The sequence below is a fragment of the Eubalaena glacialis genome, chromosome X (assembly GCF_028564815.1).
Source record: "Eubalaena glacialis isolate mEubGla1 chromosome X, mEubGla1.1.hap2.+ XY, whole genome shotgun sequence".
NCBI lineage: Eukaryota > Metazoa > Chordata > Mammalia > Artiodactyla > Balaenidae > Eubalaena > Eubalaena glacialis.
The window spans coordinates 18,516,197-18,535,635 of record NC_083736.1 but is presented as its reverse complement, the minus strand read 5'-3'; the positions used below and the strand labels follow the sequence as shown (position 1 = coordinate 18,535,635).

Sequence of the window (19,439 nt, the reverse complement as noted above, 5' to 3'; positions counted from 1 at the left end):
ATGAGTGATGACTCACTAAAGTGATAATATCCTACTCATCCAGTTTAAACATCATTGGGAGACTGTGATTATTATAAAATAAAATTTTCAGCTTTGGAAAGGGATCACTGAAATCTCACGTTAAATCCTCTGATGGCTCAGGTCTTTTCCTTGTGTCCCCGATTCTAACATCTCTAAGGTAACTGAGCACACCTGGAAGGTATTAATGTACCTCTGAAAACACTACGGTTTTAAAGACTATGAGAAAAGAACGTCTATACTTTAAAAACTACATCTGATGTTAAAGGTTTTATTTGAAACATTTTACATTTTAACAACTCTTGGCAAGCGTATCTTAATTTAGTTGACCCTCTATCTGGTAAGTGACCCAGCTTTCATAGAGCTATATAAAGTCTTGAATGAAACCAATGACATAAAGACAGCCCCCATGTTGAAGATTGAAACAGTGCATTACACATTATGTAGTTATCTCTAAAATTCACTAATGCAAATATCACAAAGAGTTTGCTTTGTCTTCCAGGGGGGAAAATACTCATTGAAATATGAATGATTACATCAAGTATAAAACCTGGCCATTTATTTTATTCACTCTTGGGAATAAGCACAGACTCAAATGGATCACAATATCCCATTACTCTAGCACAGAACATTCACACAAGTCCTTATTCAGTTCAAACACGTTTTTATTATAATTCCCAATACAAGTACCAAAATATTGTTTTATGTTAGCAACTCTGAGTCATCTAAACAAATGCTCCAGAGAAAATGTATTCTGGATTTTGGGAGGCAAGAAGTTGCATACAATCTCGTAAATTTCTTGATCATGTAAAGAATGTTAGATCTAATTTGGAAAATTATTGGGCATAATTTTTTCTGGGCAAACTTTTCTTAAGTAGTAAATTATTTGAAAAGAGCTTAAGCAAGAGAAACACTTGTATTCAAAATTCTCCCACTCAGTTTTTTCACAGCTTTTTCTAGAATCCAAAGTTATAAATACAAAAGATTTGAGTCTTCTTTTTTAAGCATGTAATCTTCCCTTTCCTATCAGACTACAAAGAAAACAAACATTTTTTCCAAGCATATATTTGATCAGGAAGCTATATCTATATAAGTTAAAAATAGATATATGGGCCTAAAAGTAAGTATGTAGTTACACAATGTACAACTAATATAGACTTTAGTGTCACACTACAAAATGGCTTTTTCCAATTAATCATCAAAATTTGCACATTGTACTGAAACTACCACTAGTGTATTTATTGCTGTCCACTCTTAATTGGCATAGCTGATACTGCAACATTGAAACTGGACTTGCAATTTTTTCAATTTACAGTAAGCATCATTTTTAGGAAGTTAACTAAAGAAAGAATAGGAAGCTAAAGAATAAAGAAACTAAAAATAATTTTTCATCTTAGGTGATTATTTGTAGTCAGTGTTAACATTTTGAAAGCATTTGGTTGAAAAACACAAATGTGATTTAGATCCTTTAATTAATTTGCTTAAACACTGGTGAACAAAAATGTAATGTGACAATTGCTTGCAGCTATTTACTAATTTGAGCATGTAAAACATATAATTGTTTCTGCCTCCCAGTCAGCACGTTACATTTTTAGTTAAAACTTATTTTCTTCTCGTGTCATGTCTAATATTACTTGTCTTCCTCTTCAAAACATGCTTTTAAAACAAAACTCTCAGAAACATATAAACTTTGCTACCAATGTTTTTTTCAGTCACCCCAACCTGTAACTTTGATATTAAAATAAATTTTATTATTGCTTACACGTTTTTTATTTTTACAGAATGACTTTAACCATTCATATCTGTATGTATTTGAAATGCAACAATCAATTAATGTTCTTCAGTCATTACACCAGTTGAAAGACAAAATTGACTCCTATGACTATTTGCTTTCCATTTCTTTTTCTGCTCAAATTTAATTTAAATATCCTGTAAAAATGGCATCAAAGTAATGCTAAGCAATAAAATTTAAAGTGAAAAGCACAAAAACCACACAAGAAACTGTCACATCGATTTAAGAGACTTATGGATTAGAACAGTTTAGGAGCAATTCTAATGATACAGCTTTATATCATTTTATATTAAAAATGTGTTTAATGAAACCTGTATCAGTATATCGAATTCCAGCATTGATTTTAGTGATTAGTTTTGAGATGCATTCTCACCAAAAAAAAAGCTGGGTTCCTAAATGTTTTTAAAAGTTGTTGATTCCCAGTGATGATTTCAATCAACATTCTTGCCAGTGTCCAGCTAATTCTCCCATACATCTCTTGTAAGAAGAAAATGACACCACCCGTGCAAGCTGGTGACCTATGCACACTAATTTAAAACCACAAACATCAAAAAATATACATTGAGGGCTATCCATAATTCCCCGGGATTTGTGTCATCGAATTGGAAGAACTTGACCATAAGCAATCACCATGCTTACCAAAATCCAGGACATTAGTAGAGGGTGCTACTAAGGACGTGTTTTAAAAACAGTTCTCAGAAAGCAAGGAATTGCTAGTTTGCTTTCTTAGAATAAAGATTCTACCTCAGGTAAAACATCTCTACTATATATGAATGGGTGCCGATAACAACAGAATTCAAGTCCAGATTAAATCTGCTTGTAGTATTTGACTAAAGTATCTTTAAGTCCTTCAGTTCTATTGCAAAATGTCTGAGAAGTCAGGAATTTAACAAAAGAGCTGCCAAATTTCATGAAATGTACTAATGAAATTGCTCTGTGAGCATGAAGTTGAATTGTATGCTTTTGCTTATTTGGCTATAATTCCATGAATGATTTTCAAAAGAAAATCCAAATTAAAATTTATCATTGCAGTTAATTAATAATAGAAGCTACTATTCGCTCTAGAACTTCCACTAAAACATGTGATATTCCTCAAAAATCTTCTACCTTAGGGTAGATAAGGTTATGTTTTAGTTGTACAGGTACAAATTATTTCCTTATTAGTTTAAAAAATAATTACTCCTTTGTTAGAATGAAGTTGTCCTTTTTTTTAGAGGCATGTATTAGTATCTACCTCCCCATTATACAAACTTTGCCATATTTTATCTGAAAATGCTAAGCCTGGTATTGTATAAGAAAAAGATAAAATATAGACATATTGAGGTTAAATAAATGCCACAGATTGTTTCTTTTTGTAAACTCTATTTTAAATAATTCTTAGTAGACTATTGGTATAGCCTATGAAAAAAGGAATAACCTAATGTCCAATTCTTCAGGTTCGAACACTGAAAATTTATATTTAGGTGAGTTAATGGGCATTTTAGCTCCAACGTCTTCATACACATACCAGAAGCAGCAATGCAGTAAGAATGGTACTTATGTCTGCACAGAGGACTGCTGCTACATTAAGCACTTATGTTTCACATCCCAGGTCCTTTCTTAGCCACTAGGAAAAATATGTGGCCTCAGGCAAAGTCACAAAGAATCCAGAACTGCCTGCAAGACCTTCTCATCCCACTGTTTCTTTGATTTTTCCCCTTCTGGAAGCGAACCCTCAAGTTTTGTCCATCTTTGGTTGTATACATCCTCTAAAAATTCCGACCACATAGTTTCCATTATGCTTCTGGTTTCTTTTTGCATTTTAGCACAAGCCAAAGCCTTAAGATCAAAAACGAACTCTGTAATGGTACAATTTCAGGTCTTCAAAATAGATTCCAGGGAGATTTGGTGCTGGTGGTGTGGTATGTTAGAGTACTTATCCATTGCCCTTACTCCTAAGACTTTGTTTTACCACCACTTGAAAGTATTTAATTAAAACTAATACTCTTCCGTCTGCTCTGTAGAAAGTCAATTTTCAAAGAAGTTGAAAGCAGGGTCCTCCCCCGCCCCCACTAATAGTATTGTTTATCTATAAGGCGTTGAACTTGGACAATACATTTTAGGTGAACTAAATTCAGCTGAAATAACAAATTTACAAAAACGTCAATACATATATGCACTTATGTAAATGCTGATTTTCTTTTTTTCTGATTTCAGCATTCTGAAAAAGTAAATTTACAAATATACTCAGAGTAACTGAATAGGCAATGAGAAATAAATATAATTAGTGATTTGATGAGGCACATTTCTTGGCATTTAGGAATGAAACTAGAAACAGTGCCTTAAACATCTATTATAATTATAATTAAGGAATGATGTAGAGTAATTTAAAAAATTAAAGTCTTTGTTCTCTAGCTTTGAATACACACACCAAATGTATGTGTAGCAAAAAAAAAAATGCAGGTCTTTCAATTATTTCAGCATTTTCTATAAAATTTTCTTAACTAGATATTATCATTACCTTAATTCTCCAGTTTGTGCTTGTGGAAAGGAATCTAAAAGAGGACCGAATCACCAATTTATTTTCTAGAGATATTCCCTCAAATAGAGTTCACGGATCAACAAGAAACTAGTGTCTTTTTGGTGTTCACCATGAAACAGAAGGTACTAGAGAGAAGTTGTTAAATTTAACCACACATATAGAGAAGGAAACCTAATGGCTGAAAGGGGTCTCTTCTTCAGGGTTCCCACCTCTCGGACTCTGAAGAAGCATCTTTGGGGAAGACATGTCAATAGAAAACTACAGAGTGGAACAACAAAGCAACTTATAATGCAGCGAGAAAATAAAATGATGTGATGGGAAGGTCTGATCTGCTAATCTACGAATTAATGAGTCAAACGCTGATCTCTCAACTTTAATGATCACCAAAAATCTTTGATAATAAACGTATACTGCAAGTCAAATGCATTTGGACATATTAATATAGTTTTAAAATATAGTTTTACATATATTTGAAAAATAGAAAGATTCACATTAAAAATTTAAAGACCTTAATGTTAGTATATTTTATATGTTTTTATGTTATTTAAGTATAATGCAACTTTGAGGCCAAGAAGTAGGAAAGTTTTAAACAATGAGAAATCATTATAATCTATAAGGCCATTCATATGTAATGAAGAATTTAGGATTTTAGGGAAAAAAATCTAAGAATGGTGTAAGGTACTAATATAGAACAACAACTTACATAGCAGTGATAACAATGGCATTTTCATTTATTGCTTTTCTTTTTAATCTGAACAACAGGCAATGTTCTATTTCAATGGGCAATTTTACTTTTCAAAAATTAACCTTCTATGGAAGGTGATGGTCTTCTATTTTAAAAGTGCAGGTCTTGTGAAGAACAAGAATTTCTTCTATGATATGTTTAAAGATTATAGCCTGACTGAAATGGAAGAAAATGTATTACTTCCTTGTCTTTATCAATCAGAATAATATTTTTATAACTTCCTAGATACCTCTGGTTCTTAATGAATGTAATTTACTGACATCCAGAGTAATATTTTGGAGTGACGTTTCACATTGAAGAAAAATGCAGAAATTCTAACGCATCAATTTCCCTATTTTTGCCTCCGTACATGGTAGAAAAGAGAAAAATGATCAGTCAGGAAGAATGAATAGGTACATTTTAATTACTATCTAAAAGTTTCTTTACCTACTATTTATAAACAACTATTTTTATCTCATGACCTGTTTTTAAAAAATTCTATAAACTATCATCTAGTTTCCTCAAGAATTATATGCGGGTAAAACTTTTAAATAAAAGATTGTATCACAAAGTGAAACCTCTCACTTTCATTTCTATCCACATTTTGGCTTCAAAGAACTTGTGGTTTTTTTGAATTATGCTTTAAATGTTTACAAATTAAGGCAGAGTTCTTTATCACTTGGGTTTTAATTATAGTAACTTTGAGATTTCATCACAATTAAGCCTATTAGGATAAGCTGTGAAGAGATCATTTCATAAACAAATTTTCAAAAGCATACAAGATTAATCTATATGCTGCTGAGATGAGGCACAATAAAGAAGCATTACTGAGATAATCTATGGCTAAAATGATGGTGTATGACTTATGATTAAGCTTCATTACCTGCAGAGCAAGGGGCTTCCATCTCATATTTTTCAGTAAAGCTGGTGCTGAGGTAAGCATGCTCTGAGGTCGCTTTTTCAAAGTTAAGATAACACCACTCGGGTCCTCTCGTAGTGCATTCACCAAATTTTTCAACTGCCACCCCACCTGGTAACCAGCAAAATCATTACAATAAAATTGAGGTACAGTATTCAAAGATTTAATGTTCTCCCCCTTTAATAAGATTAGTAAGAAAAAAAAAGAAAATCACATAATTGGTGTACCATCCTATCAATTTTCAGGAGATAAAAACTCAAGAAAGAAATTTTATTTTTGAGTTGATTAACCATGTTATTGCATTTAGAGTCCATATCATTATGAGATAACATAATGGACATTTACCAGTCGAAGCAGAGACTAAAATGGTATCCTACCAATGGAGTAATTTAGAATTTAAAGAAATTATGTCATCATTAATGCTGCACAAGATCTAGATCCAAGCTTTGTTCACAAGTACAATTTAAAAATCCGCATGCCTGAAACAAGGATTTGGCAATGTCCTGAGCTTAAGAACTACACCACATGCTTTCTCATCACCATCTTTTAGAGATAAGTGTCCCCTACGTTAGACTGACATTATACTACCAGTAGCTGGTAGTGACACACCAAGGAAACATTCTGAGCGGGGAAGACAACATCAATAAAATAAACCTTTAACAACGATATAAAGATAGAATAAGAAACGACAAGGTAATGCTGCTCTAATGCAGCAGCTATTGGAAATGTGTTCCAAAAGACCCTATAAACTTAAAATATAATGTGCTAAATTTAATGAAGCCATTCTATTTGAATATCACCTCAAAACATACTGTATAATTAAACAGAAGTACTTGATAAATGTCCTGAAACCTGGCTCTACTGTTATCCATGTTAAATTACTTATCATCCTTTTAAATTTTTGAACACAGAATAATTTTTGTTACTTTGCTTTTAAGACATGCTGGTTATGCAGTTATCTGAAATCCTAGAAGTATGCTTTAAAGAAACACATTAAAAATATCTATTATTCCAAGGTTTAAAAAATACACTTCACATTTAAAAGAGAGAATAACCTTTTATTCCAACACTAATGGATTAGAATTTTCCAGGGTGTTTTATATAAATACTTTGGGTCAAAATTTATACTGGATTGCAAGCAGGACTTAGCAAATGGTCTGAACAGTGATCTAGTTTCTTCCTAGGTACCTAAATGAAAGGGAATGGGTGCCTTTGCCTATTATTCATCATGTTTTTGCCTGGAAAATAATGCTCAAACTGTAAAGAATGAGCACTTCCATCAAAAGAAGCACAGATCCCAGAGACTATGATGAAGAGGTACTCTGGACCACGGCCACTGTAGGATAATGGGAGACTTTAGTTTATATGAGTGACCATTCATTTAAACTATAACCTCTACTATAGCTGAACTGAGTGATGGTGAAGAGAAAGAGTTAGGACAAAAAAGAAGCAAGACATTATAATACTTAAAACCTCAGGGGTCTCAGATATGAATCAAAATGATCATTATGATACTTGCCTACCACGAATAAGAGGCTGCCAGTTTTTTGAAAAATCACATTAATGTGGATCAGCTACAGTAATGGAACTGGTCAAATGTCTCCCATTCTATATAAGTGGAGATTATTATGTCCCCAAAGGTACATTACTTTGATTCTGATTCTTCTGATAGCTAAGTAGTGTCCCTACAGCCATTTCTATGAGCCAAGAATCAAAGCAAAGTTAGTTCAAATCCAAGTATTCATTTTGCTTGCCAAAAAAATATGCGAGCAGATTTCTGAGTTCCAGGTTTCGAGGGAGAAAACATACTGTTTATACAAAGAGTATAACCACTTTTTATCATTTACTTTATTTATTCAAATAATTGCTAACTATACTAAAGCAGTCAATATGATGACTGCACCCTTCTTTCAGCCTATCTACTCTTGACAACGAATTACACATTGATTTCTACCCACCAATTTCTTTCCATTTTCTTGTATGACATAATCATTGTGACTAGTTGAAAATTTTAGGGCTAGATGGTGTTTTCCAGTGTAACGTTCAGTGTAATTTGATTCATCCTGCTTTTTCAGTTTCTCTATGCTCTTTTTGAATACACAATTCCAAAAACCAGAATTGTTTCTCCATGAGACAGTGAAATTGTTTTTTGATGAGAAAGTAATAATTTGGTTACTCTTAAATTTTATAGCTGAATGTTACTTAATGGCAGAAAATTATATAACTTTACTACTTTTTAATCAACCTTCCCACACTCACTAACATAAGATTAGCAATATCTTTAAAAAAGTGACCCATATAAAGTATTTATCTTTGACTCCCAAATTCTACTTTCACTGCCAAAAGAAAATGATTGGATAAGAGCACAGAGATAAATGTGCAACATGTGTGTTGCAGTACTGTTTAAACCAATGAAAAACTGTACATTACGTAAATGCCCATTAGCATGGGGTATAAAAATTGTGTAGAAAAAAGTTTAAAAATAGCTAATGTACTTCAATTCTACTTTTGTAAAAAATTTTATATAAATATAGAAAACACAGAAAGCTATACAACACCATTAACAATGGTTACATTAAAGGGGAGTACAGACTACAATATATATTTTCTTCTTTATTCTTTTATTTCCTGAACTTTTGGCAATAAACATGTTATTTTTATAAACAATAAAATCAATAAAATAAATGGACCTAGTGTATGAATAGTAATATTCCAGTTAGAAAATCGTGAATTTTATGAAGTATCTAGTTAGGACTGTTTGTTATGGATGGAAAATTCCCACAAAAAAGAACAGAACCAGAAAGATAACACTATTTAAAATAGTAAAAGGTGGTGATGGGGAAATGACATCTGCTCTGTGCATTACACTTTTATATAATTATCAAAAGAAAAACAAAATTATTATTCAACTGTGCACAATAAGTCAAGAACTACATTATCTGTTGTTTTTTTAATTCAATGAACGATTTCAGTAGATACCTCACTTAAGTGTTAACTCAGGTTCATGTGGAAATTATTGAATAGGAATGAAGCTGGCTGAGTAATTCTGAGCCTATGTGTAACGTTTTCCTTAATAACAGGTAGGTTTTAGCTATATCAGTCCCATCCCAGGACTTGTATACATATAAACAGCAGCCAGACAACATGCCTCTCATGCGAATAATCCTTTTTTCCTTAGTCCTTTCTCAAGCTCCCTGACTTGGATCATTTCTTCATTACTTTCTATCTTTTCTACTGCATATTATTCTTAACAACTGTCCCCATTTATTGGGTTGTACCACGTTCTATTCAAGGGCAAATATGGCATGGTCTTAGAGCTCCAGGAAAAATAATTCTCAGCTCTGGTTCTGTGATACCCTCACATATCTTCGAACATATAATTAAGTGTAATGAATTACTGAAATAAATTTATTTCTCTTTAACTGTTATTGAGATATTTATGGTTGACAGATTATAGGGGGACATGAGTAGATGGTATGATGAAATGAGGCAAGTATACGGGTTACAACTTCAAGAAATTTGGGAGCCCCGTGTTCGGAGCTAAATGTAACGGTACATACACGTCAAAATAGGTAAAATATATCAATGTGTATTAATCATTTTTCAAGATTAGTTTTCCATTTCCTCATTTGAGTTTCTGGCTATGATTTTAAAGTATTAAGTGTGATAGACCTGAATGAAAAGCCATGTGAAGATACAACAGTAATATGAAAAATGATTGTAAAGTATTCTTTACATTGGGTGCAATGAAAGTCTTTCTGTACAAGGCGATACAGGGAGCTTTGAAAGAAGGAAGAAGGGAGCCTAGTGGGATCCTAACATAGGAAGGAATTAAATAAGATACAAAACTTTAAGAGATAATGGGTTTGGGATACATACGAAGAAAAACATTTTAATAATCAAAGACATCCGAAAAGGAATTGGCTGACTTGTGAAAAAGTGAACTCAACACCAAAAGAGACATTTAAATATTCTTGCACAGGCTAAAGGATTAGATTAGACTTCCAAAATCACAATACATTACAACTCTAATACACAGAATGGGTAGGAAAGTGCAAATAGATGACAACAGAGATGAGCTTTAGTAAAAGGATGTGGTCCTGGTACATCTCTGATTACTTGTCCTCCATCTTTTCTTCCTCCTTACAACCAATAAATGCAGGTATTTCCTCTAGGCTAAGTGTTCTACCCCTAATATTTCATGCTGTCTTCTTACAATAATTTCTTCTCTTCCCAGAGCTTCCACTAACAACCTGCTGCATGAATCCCAAATCTTTCTAACCATCCCTGCTCCCTATCAAGAACTCGTGACATATTTCCAACAGTTCAGTTCATCCATACTAATAGCTACTGAATAATCAAGCACCAGTAATTCACTACGCTAGATTCTTCCTATCTATATTACATTCCTTTTACTTATATTTTCATTCTTATGACAGCCCTAGGAAGTAAACTATTAAACCCATTTTACATGTGAAGAAACTGAAGCAAAAAGAGATTAAGTTTTCTTGGCCAAGATTACAAACATAGTAGTAGTGGTAGTTCAAATGAATGCAACACTTTAAAAACCAAACTCAGCTCCCTGTTATCCTCATTCAACAGCAATAACAAAAAGTTCCCTATCATCCTCTCAAGTTTTGAGTATGGAGTCACCTTTGACAGTTCCCCCTCTTTTTAATCCATATGTATCCTAAAGAATAGATTCCAGCAATTAATACTTCCTCTCACTGCCTTACTTCTGGCGTGGATACCTGACTGTTAGACTTAAAACAGAGTCCTAACGGCTCTTTCTACTCTGATCTTTTGCAGCTCCAAAATACTGCTACAGTATAGAAGTGTTCTTCCCCTCAAAACCTTTGAAAAGCTCTCCAAAGGCCTAACTAAAGAATCAATTCCTCAAATAGGTCCTTTGCCAATATGGCCATAGCTGTCTCATATTATTTTTCTTTAATGTGGTTCTTAAACTTCAGAATGTGTTAGAATCTCCTGGAAACCCCAGAGTTTTTGATCCAGTAGGTCTGAGGTGGGGCCCTAGAATTTACATTTTTTTTCACAAGTTCCCAAATGATGCTGATGCTACAGGTCTGGGAACCACATTTTAAGAACAGCTATACTAGACAATGAGTGTCTTGAAGGCAGTGACTTGCTCATGTCTAGAATATTTTAATATGTTTTTAAGATTAGATATTATAACTTATAGAATCACTAAGTATTTATTGTGTGCCTTCTATTTATTATGGATACAATGGTACTTGCAGTGCAACCTGTGACTCATTAAAAAGCATAATGAACAGGCGAGAGATGAGCAGGTCAATGAACATTTACAATAAATTAAGAGAAGTACGTCAATAGAATGGATACAGGGTGAAATGGGAGCCTCCCAAAGGGGCATCTAACCCATTCTTGAGGGTTCAGGGAAGGTTTCCTATTAGTCTAAGCTGAATTTCTTAGGAATTGGACACGTGAAGGTGATGTGGAGGTTGAGGGAGTGAAGAAAGCCGTGAGACAAGGTAAAACCAGTTTGAGCAACTTTCGGTAGTTCAGTATGGGTGGAAGAGTTGGTGAAGTTAGTATTATGTTCCCCTCGAACACTGTGCTTTTCTCCTCAGCTATATCCTTGCAAAAGCGTTCTTCCTTCTACTTGCAATTTTTCTCCCACCTATAAAATCTTACGTATCCATAATGGCACTTATTAAATGCAGTACCATCATAAAGCCTCTTACAGCTAGAACCTTATTTTCCTCATGTGATCTCATGGTACACTGTTTGTATCTCTCCAGTGGTATTTTTTTCATGCACTGCCTCTTATTAAAGTTATATATTTTTCCTCACCCCCCCCCCCTTCATCTACCCTCACAAAACTTTTTGAGGGTTTTTTTTTTTTTAGGATAAAAACTGCATCTTATTTGTCTGGATATACCTGCAATCAATGCCTTACAAATGGCAGAGACTTAATCAGTATTTGTTGATAACTCAACTAGTGAAACGATATGGTGACATGAGAATGTAAATGTTTCAGAGACAATAAAGTGCCTTAAAACTCCAAAGGGAGTTTAGTTTTGTATGTAAAACCAAGATGTAGTTTTAAATTTTTCTCTAAATGTAATATACTTGATACTAAAGCTATAATAGACATTGTTTCCCTCAAATTACCAAATATACTTTCTTATAAATGAACATTTGAAAAAAAAACAGTATTTATATCCTGGATACTTCAGACCTAAAGTCATAGTGATTTATGACAAGGAATATAACCGTGGATATAATTGCTATTTGTCATAGAAAGATTCTGCTTTATTATTATATAAACACTGTTAGGAAAGTTTTCTTCTAGAAAAATATTTTGTAGTGGTTGTACATAGTCCAAGTTTCTCTTTCTCAATATTTTAATAGAATATTTCATTCACATTAAGTTCATGGATTGGAATGAACCTTTAAAAACCCACTTATACATCTTACACAAAATATGCCTTATTATTAAATATTAAAGATAATCTGCTTTTCACATATGCCGAACTACTACTATTACCTTCCTGATTGTCCAGGTAGCAAAAGTCAGTGTCCCTAAACAATGGCAAGTCTTACTAGTTAAATGTAATCCCCAACTTTGACATTGAAATGCATTTTATATACAACACAAACAGGATTAAAATTGTCCAAGAAAGTTTTTAAGGTATCCCAAGAGTTAAAAGCCAGAGGCTCTGCTTTCTTGTAGATGGGGCTTGTAATTGCTTTGATCAGGCTGAAGAGGATACCAGGGGTTCTTGGGTTAACACAACATAAGTGGGCAGGTCCTTGGACAATGGGTTGCCCAGATTAGATGCACAAAAGACTTTGGGGTTGGTGCTGAAGAGGTGACACTCTTCCTTTCCTCTTTGTACATACAGGGAAGAAGTTGTCTCTGACCCCTTTAGGACTTTCTCTAGCCTATCTGATTTCGAAACAATAGCTGGTGAATGATTTGACCAAGATATGAAAAGAATCTCTACTCTATGGTCCCAAGTAGGCAAAGTTAAAAAATAAACATAAAGGTAAGAATGTAAGCCTATCAACTTAGACCTTCTTTACCTTTGTCACAACTGTATTTGGAGTTACAGGAAAACATCTCTACACATACAAGCAGGAAGATAGGACATTCTTAAAAGATTTTCAAAGTTATTATCCTTCAGAAGACAAAGTAACAGATCCATTCATTAACAATTACACACGCTCCTGTGTATACACTGGCTCTTACTAACAGTTTGTAATGTATAAATGATACCTCTTCACAAAGGAAATTTCAAAGAGACTTGAAGTGTGCCTATATGAATGTCTGATGATATGTCACACTATACCCAAACGTCCTTCTGCTCTTTTTAAAAGCACTGAAGAGACTTAATTCAATATACAACCCATCACCCTGAGACTAATGACACTGTTTTTGCCAAATTTTTTGGTGCTTGAGATATTTATTATAGTGCTCTGTTCCCCTGCATTACTAAAACATTTAAAAACATTTCAGAAGTAATGAATTTTGATACACAATATCTTTCAAAGATCCTAGAACTACTAAATTTGAGTACCAATCTACAAACTTCACCTTCACCTAAATTTATTTTTTTCACATAATACTAATGATAAAGTCTTACAATATTAAACTATAGTATATTTGGAGATATCCTAATTTTGCTCTTCCACAATCATTCATTTACTGAATAGAAACAAAGAATTACCTACGGTTCAAATATAAAGAAATATAAGCTGAAAGGTATGCATTTGGTTAATTAACTAAATGCAAAAAAAAAGTGACCTTAAATTCCAACATGGAGTAATTTAAATAGGTAATTCAGAGTATTCAGAAATGACCCAAGGTGTTATCTATTTTAAATAAAACCTTAGTACTGATATTTTTACAAACATGATTAGAAGAGATAATCTTGGGAGAACATGAAAGGAACAAACATTCGAAAAGAAGGAATATGGGAATTAAAAAGTTTTATTTTCATTAGAGGAAAAACTCCACAATTTTATGTCGTTATTCACTGAGCCACTCTTCACCTCACAGTCTCCTTAACTTTAAAAGGCACTTATCCAGTGAAATAAGACTGCATACATCAAAGCATTTGTTTTTTATGTGGCTTAATTTTATGGTAAAACTTGGACCGTGTTGAGCTGCTCACAATTTGAATTTAAACATATGTTTTGGTAGTTAATATTTTCATGTGCATTTCACAGACAGTCACATATATAATGTATGTGTGTGTGTGTGTGTGTGTGTGTGTGTGTGTGTTATATTTAAAGAGAAAGCATAGAGAACATAGTTCCTCACTTCTGAAGATGGACAGGGAGTCCAAGAGAGAAAGCCAACTTGGAGACTACAAGAAGCTGGTACTTTGTTTCTCACCTATTGTACACCACCTTCCTGGAGTCTTTCTCCGTAACCAAGAAGTTCTGAGGGTTAAATCAGAATTTCTTCATTGGCTCATGAGGAAGCTCATGGGAGGAAGAAAATAATAATCATAATTTTTTCCATTAAGTTCTACAAATCACCCACAATGTTTTCACCAAAGGTGATACATTTCCATATCCTGTTACTTGCATTATCTCCTGTTACCAACACTTATATTAACTGCAGCCTTTGTATTGCTGGTATCTCTGCTTCTGTGGCAAGCTGATTTAAAAACTATGGGTATAGTTTAGCATCTTGAACCTACTGCTCTCTCCCCCTTCTTCCAGCTCAATACACTATTTGGTAATATTTTGGCCTCTGAAGGCCAAAAGTTCATTTTGGGGGCTTCATGGTTTACATTCGTATATGCTATAGAAAACTAAATTGAAGCCCATTTATTTTTATTTCATTATCATTCATGGTATTCTTTAACTTCTCCAAAACATAAAATTGAGTGAGTCTGAGAGACTCTGCTAGGGAGACGTGGAGAAGGAAGACAATCACATCACAGCGAAAGACTGTGGGGATGAATCTTTGGTCATATCACAGAACCTCATTCCCCCCAAAATCAGTAAGCTATTTTAAAAGAACCACAATAAGACAGGTTTTTAACTAAAATTTTTATAAAGATATTTGCATAGGCTAAATTTTAACACCATTTTGTATTTGCATATATATGGAAATTATCACATTTCAGCCATTCCTTCCTATGTTTCATTTCTGTTCTCCTTGCAAAGACATTGGAAATATGTGTATTTTAAAATAAAGAGTCTTAGTCACCAAAGCTAAGGGATGAAACAAAGCATTGTTATCTAAAAATCTATAGATCCTATTTATAAGAATTCTGAGAAAGAATAAAAAAAAGTCTATACTTATGAAAAAATTCAGCTTAAATTTAATTTAGGAATCCAAACGAAAAACGTAATTAAAAGGAACCAAAGCCCTAGTATTCAAAAAGTAACATGTTTTAAAATCTACAGCTTTCCTATGAATTTTTATAATGTCATTTACTGGTAGACATTTAACAGATCTGTGTATTTGAAAATACTAGCAAATATTGCAATAGATGACTATATTTATCAAAACAAAACCAAAGAATGTGTATATATGCATTTATATAGCTAAATAAACAGCATTCTACATCTTTATTAATAAAAAGTTTTAGTTTAAGAACTTCCATAATGGTTATAAATACTTTCACTGTAGAAGTTATCTTTAGAAATCATTTTATCAGAAATGCAACAACTCAGACAAAAAAGGTAACTCAGTGTCAGCTCTAAATGGGGCCACAGTGAACTCTCTCTGCCATTTGTCTCAATTTTAAATTCCCCTTATTGCCCAGTATTAGAGTAATAAGATGAGAGGGAATGTGAAAGTGATCAGTGGTTACATTACCTAAAATTTCAGCCACCAAGCTGATCAGAATATTAATTTAGTGGATGAAACCTATATTTAAATCCTAGGGCTAAATAACCTGAAAAGAATGTGAGACTTCTATAATTATCTCTTGAATTTCCTATTTTATGATGTTCTAATGTGTTTCCCTTTCATGCAATAATTTTTTATCTTCATTAGGCAGTTAACTGTTATCTATTAATTGCCCACCCCTACTACAGACAGAAAGTAAATCAGGGAATTGTGACTGGCCAACTTTTGCCTTTCTGATAGATGTAGGAAAAGCGATATAGTTATTGACACTGATTTGCAAATGAGTTGCACACTTAATAAGCCACAGTAGGTAAGAACATCAGCCAACAGATACAGTTGAAACATACAAAATAATCACTTAATATGGAAACCTTTTAAAATTCCATGTAAAATAACTGAACCATATTAACTCTATGTTGACACTGAAAGATGTTTCTAATAATAAAAATAAATTAGCGTTAATCATGTTTAAAACCAATTAGTCTTTTCCTGGTGAAGCTAGTAAGAACTGCATAAATACGAAAGAAATCAGGATGCAGAGATCTGCAGAAAAAATAAATTGGTTCACAGGAAGTTACCAATGTTAAGGTATCATACAACTTATCTCCTTTATATAAAGACTTAAGATAATTTTAGTTTGATAACAGAAAAATCATAAAATATTATATTGGATAATAAAGTAATGAATTGATTTCTCTAGGGAAAATAAAACATATAACTTACATCAATATGTGGCAATTCAAAACCAGTTTCCACACATCTCATCAAATCCACGATATTCAAGGTAAAATAAAAGAAAAAAAATCTACCACCATCTCATAAATGACATACTATATAAGGTAGAACCTGAAATAAAATATTACTATGAGTAACTAAAAACCATGATGCATTATTTCTTTCAATTTTTGGTAAGCGTCTCTTCATGATATTTTTCCCTTCCAAAAGAGAACAATTCACGTGCTCTGTTTTAGAATACCAATTTCTTAGAATCCTAACAGAGTTATTTTAGGGTATTATCATAACCATTTATTAAGCAATATGTTAAACACCATGCTAACATATTTAATCTCTGTATTCCAGCAACATCTTGTGTTTACAGGAATAAGAAAGGAGGTGCACCGCAAATACTGCCATTTGAGGTCTCAGTTTTCAATATTCTGGTTATAAGGAATTATAAGATCAATACTTTCTCTTTTGAGAAAGGAGAACAGAAGAAAATAGGCAAGAATTAAAAAAAAAAACCTGAAAGAGGTGAAGAATGGAGGAGAAATAGTCAAGTGAGAAGAGATGAGGATGGTAAAGGAAAGGAGAAGAAAACTGAATTAGAAGAAAAACCTAAAAAAATAAAGACAACAATTAAACAAATTAAAAAAGAGAGAGAAAAAGCACATCAGTGTTAGCCAATACTGTGGTACTGATTCCACTCAATGAGCCACTCCTTCCTTCCTGCTGAAGTCCAGGGGCAGGGCGGTAGGGTGAGAGGGAGGGAAAGGGAGAGCTGGGTTTTAATGGGTCACCACACTCTCCATCCATTCTGATTACGTTGGTTTCCCTTTCAAACAATACTTGCCTGTTGTTCTGGGGTTGAAGGAACAAGAGGGTGAAGAAAAGTAAAAAATGAGAGACTAGAGTGAGAATAAGAGAGAATAAGGGAGACGCCACTGAGAGTTACATAAATGAAGTTAGAATGACCTTTCAAGATAACTCAATAGTCCTTTAACTTGTTCCCTTCTCCCCACCCACTCTGCCATCACCTGCATTCTTGTTCAGCAACGTTTACCATTTGGGGGTAACAAAACACACTAGTTTACAGTGTTCATCTTCCATCTCTCACTGATCAATGTCTAACACCCTATTTGTTGTAGTCTATATTCTTCTTGACTATCCCAACCCGGTTATTTCCCAGTAGGATTTATAGCCCCATCTATTGAACCATTTCTTGCCATAATGTAGTCACCAGGTTCCAGAAGACCTTCCAAAATAATAGTGAATATGTTTTAGTATATACACAAAATAAAAGGAAAATTTTCCAAATGCTGGATTCAACCATCACATACCCCACTCTTTTCAACTGATATTCCTAAGAAGAAAATATCTGTTTTTAGTATGGATAGAATCTTTATAACACTTACACACCAAAAACAGCATTGACATGAAATTTTAACAGATTCATTAGGAATATGCCCAGATAGATTTAATAACTGTAAGTAGTCTCATCAGCTAAAAAAAAAAAAAGTGTTAAAAGTGCATCATGAGGGCAGAGTTGTTGGTTCAAACTATGCCGAGGTATCTCCCAGAGAGGAATGTAGTGGCAGATGAAGTGGAAAAAATCTTGGGAGATTCCAGCAGCCTTTGAGGAGTTGGATCTTCACTGGCAGGGAAGACATGCAATAGGACTCAGTCTGCTTTGCTTGGATGTTCATGATTTTTTCTTCTTCCTACCTGGCAGCCACAGTTTCTCAGCCACAGAAGTATGTTGATTAGAAAAGCTTAAAAGCCACTTATAATAAAGAATATAGCAACGTGAAAAAGGACATAAAACTTCCAGTTTCATTTCAAATAAGAAAATGTACTTCTTTTAAAAAAGAGCAAACTAGAAACACACAAACACACACATCTAATTGGACATCCTGAAGATATACCATACTAGCAATTTCAAAAAATAGTATTTGAATTCATCTGTGATTATTTAACTTTCTCAGACTTTTAGGGAAAAATTTCACATTGCTTTTCTAGGTATTTTATAATAAGAAAAGTTATCAAATTTTATATTGTACATTACTACCTGTAGCAGTAGGAAATTTTAGAATTACAGAAAACTACTAACTGGGCTAATAACATTCAAAATATAAAATTGAACATTACTCTTTTCATTATTGAATCTAAATTGGTATAGAATAATATTGGCAAAATCTCACTATTCTGGTCAGTTAATTACTGGATTAAAATATCATTAAATATGTATTTCAGATGTATTAGGCCATACTTTAATGTAATTATTATTTCATAACCAACCCCTAATGTCCCTGGTTATGAATGCAGGGACAGAAGGGGTAATTGCAGACTGCAAATAACTTATACTTGTTTCAACTAATTTATCAACCTATCAAACCTTTCGTAGTAATAAAACTCAGATAATGTCCATTTCCCCACTTCTGTATATTGTCTGGTAAGAAGTTAAAAGCACTGCACAGACCACAATGCAGGCAATAGCAAGAAAAAGAGGACAGAGTAGGGTGCATTTAATGAAAGGTACCATTCTTGCACAACTATGCCTCTACTTGAACACAAAGAAGACAATCTGGTAATTGATCACATTATTAAGGAAGGCTACTTTCATGGAATTCAACATAATTTCCTGACAGAGAATGTCTCTATTATCAACCAAAATCAATTTGTAGGTTGTAGTAGCAGTCTGTCAAGGAACTGGACTCCAACTGGCCCAACTGTTGTAGTAGGTAAAAGGGAGGAAGGGAGGTTGGAAAGTTAGTTTCTGTTGAACTCCTAATGTGTGCCTGGCATTGTGTTTTACATATCTTGTCTATCTGAAGGAAAGGAGTGAGTGAAGAAGTGGCAGTCAAGTTAAATTTCAACCCCATTTCTAATTTC

The 19,439-nt window shown here is 33.3% G+C and overlaps 1 protein-coding gene across 4 annotated transcripts in view; it reads right to left on the bottom strand.

The window, feature by feature from the left end:
• Positions 1 to 19,439, bottom strand: part of CNKSR2 (connector enhancer of kinase suppressor of Ras 2) — a 258,137-nt gene that overhangs the window by 109,280 nt on the left and 129,418 nt on the right. For 2 of the 4 annotated variants that reach the window (XM_061177887.1, XM_061177888.1), the window contains exon 9: positions 5,939 to 6,085. The exons of the other annotated variants lie outside the window; for them this stretch is intronic. In XM_061177887.1, coding sequence (XP_061033870.1) covers positions 5,939 to 6,085 — 147 coding nt within the window. The remainder of the gene's footprint in view (positions 1 to 5,938; positions 6,086 to 19,439) is intronic. 4 annotated transcript variants of the gene reach the window in all.